The sequence below is a fragment of the Echinops telfairi genome, unplaced genomic scaffold, assembly GCF_000313985.2.
Source record: "Echinops telfairi isolate 266 unplaced genomic scaffold, ASM31398v2 ScPeMD7_9;HRSCAF=40, whole genome shotgun sequence".
In the NCBI taxonomy this organism is placed as follows: Eukaryota; Metazoa; Chordata; class Mammalia; order Afrosoricida; family Tenrecidae; genus Echinops; species Echinops telfairi.
This window is the reverse complement of record NW_022103906.1, coordinates 79,985,874-79,987,910: the sequence shown is the minus strand read 5'-3', so window position 1 is coordinate 79,987,910 and position 2,037 is coordinate 79,985,874. Positions and strand designations below refer to the sequence as shown.

Here is a 2,037-nt window from a genome sequence, read left to right as displayed (position 1 = left end):
AGGCTTACGGAAGATCCCGCAGGGGATCGTGATGGGCCCGGAATCTGATCCTCGATTTTTGACCTGCAACTTGTATGTATGCCACTTTCTGCCACACTGTGGTGCCTAACATGCTCCTCCTGATGGTGCTTACAGCACCCTGAAGACCAGGGAATTTGCTTTGGGGCTAACACTACCTGTGCATAAGATAAACTCTTAATGAGATGTAAAAGGTCTATGAACTGGATGCTGTTATTCTGGATAATTAAAACAGTTTCTCCTTATCCATATTTTCTTTCTTTTGGGGGAGTATAAAACATTATATTTATTGGCTTACGCCCCCCCAGAATTAGATGTATAACTGGGCTACTAAACTTGTAGCCTCGGCAGCATTAACTGATCCATTTTCTTGATGCTGCTGAGGGACCAGTTGTTTCTGCAGATGTTCAAGGGCAAGACCTTTTGAGAAGTGTGTGGGTTCCTCTTGTATGTTGAGAAAAACTTTATTTACTCCCTCACTATTTTCATCATTCACATTGTTTATCTTCCTAAGATTCGTGCTAACTGACTTGGCTTTGATTTTATACTTAAGGTTTCTGTGGCTCGCTATGCGGAAGACATTCCTGGCCTTCTGCCCTCTTAGTTTGTTCTTGGCCTCTGTCTTTGGTGCACGTGTCCAGCTGGTCAAGACCCAAGGGATGCCATTGTCAGGATCAGCCATGTTGTCTGAATTTTCTATGATGATCATATGCCTCCTTTATTGTAAAAAATAAAACATAAAGTTAGTCCGTTTCATTTTTTTTTAGAGAAAATAGTTTTATTGGCATATATGTCACATAGCATACAACTTAATTGTTTCTTCATCTTAAGAAGAGTTGTGCAGTCATCACCACAATCAATTTTATAGCATTGTCCCCTCGGACTCGTTAGCTCCCTGTTTCCCCCCAACCTCCCCTGCCATGCCCCAGGTGTACAGACAGTTACTGTCTCTATAGATTTACCTGTCCTGGATGTCCTTTTATTTTTAATCATTTTATTGACAACTCTTATCACAAGCACATTTGTACATTTGTTGCCCTCATCATTCTCATCATTTGCTTTTGACTTGAGCCCCTGGTATCAGCTCCTCATTTTTCCCTCTCCCTCCCCCACCCTTCCTCCCTCTCCTGAGTTTTCATATGTTGTTGCTAAGTTTCAGTATCATTCTCTCTTATAAGCAAGGATTCCACAAAAATGAAAATAAAATTTCATTTATGTAGTTTTTGGACAGCCCAATCAACTAAAAGAATTAGACCTGAGTTACAGGCTTAGAACTAGTTGTTCTGGTTAGCTGACTCAGAATGACCTTACATGTATAACAGACAGAAACATTGTCCAATCTGGGTTAGGCCAGGTTAACTAGAGAAACAAATCCAGTGACACTCATATATGTGTAAGAAAGAGCTTTATATCAAGAAGTAATTGCTTATCAAGGAAACATCCCAGCCCAGTCCAACTCAAGTCCATAATTCTGAATCTAGCCCACAAATCCCTCTTCAGACTCACGCAGCCACATGTGATGCTGCAGAACGCAGGAATGTTACAGGCAGTCGGTGCAAAGTCTTGTGGATCTAATGGCAGTGGATGCATCTCCAGGGCAGCAATCAGGGTCAGCCAGAAAGGAGGCAGAGAGAAAAGGGGAGGTTCCCAGGGCCCTCCTTCTGAGAAGGCCATGCCCATAAGGAGGCTCTATCAGGCTGTGACCTGATTGGCAAACTAAAGTCCACCCCTATACTTCTATATATCTTCAAGTTGATGTGAAATATGTAATTACCACACGATCCGGCACCATCTTTATGATATGCGTGAGTTCATTGTTGGAGCAACTGTGTCTGAAGGCGTCCCTCCTTTTCATTGATCCTATCCTTTACTAAACATGGAGTTCTGTTCTAGAAAATTAGCCTTGCTTGGTGACGAGTCACCCTGACTTCTAAGGAGCTGTCTAGTTTTATTTCTTCTCTGATTTGTTCTTTCTTCTGGCAGTTCGTAATATACTCCAAATGGTTCAATTCTTTTGGG

At 42.0% G+C, this 2,037-nt stretch overlaps 1 protein-coding gene across 1 annotated transcript; it reads right to left on the bottom strand.

The window, feature by feature from the left end:
- Positions 1–328: 328 nt before the first annotated feature.
- Positions 329–700, bottom strand: LOC101645560 (ribosomal biogenesis factor-like). The gene has a single exon (XM_013004307.1). The coding sequence runs from the start codon at positions 698–700 to the stop codon at positions 329–331; it is 372 nt and encodes a 123-aa protein (XP_012859761.1).
- Between the last annotated feature and the right edge of the window lie 1,337 nt (positions 701–2,037).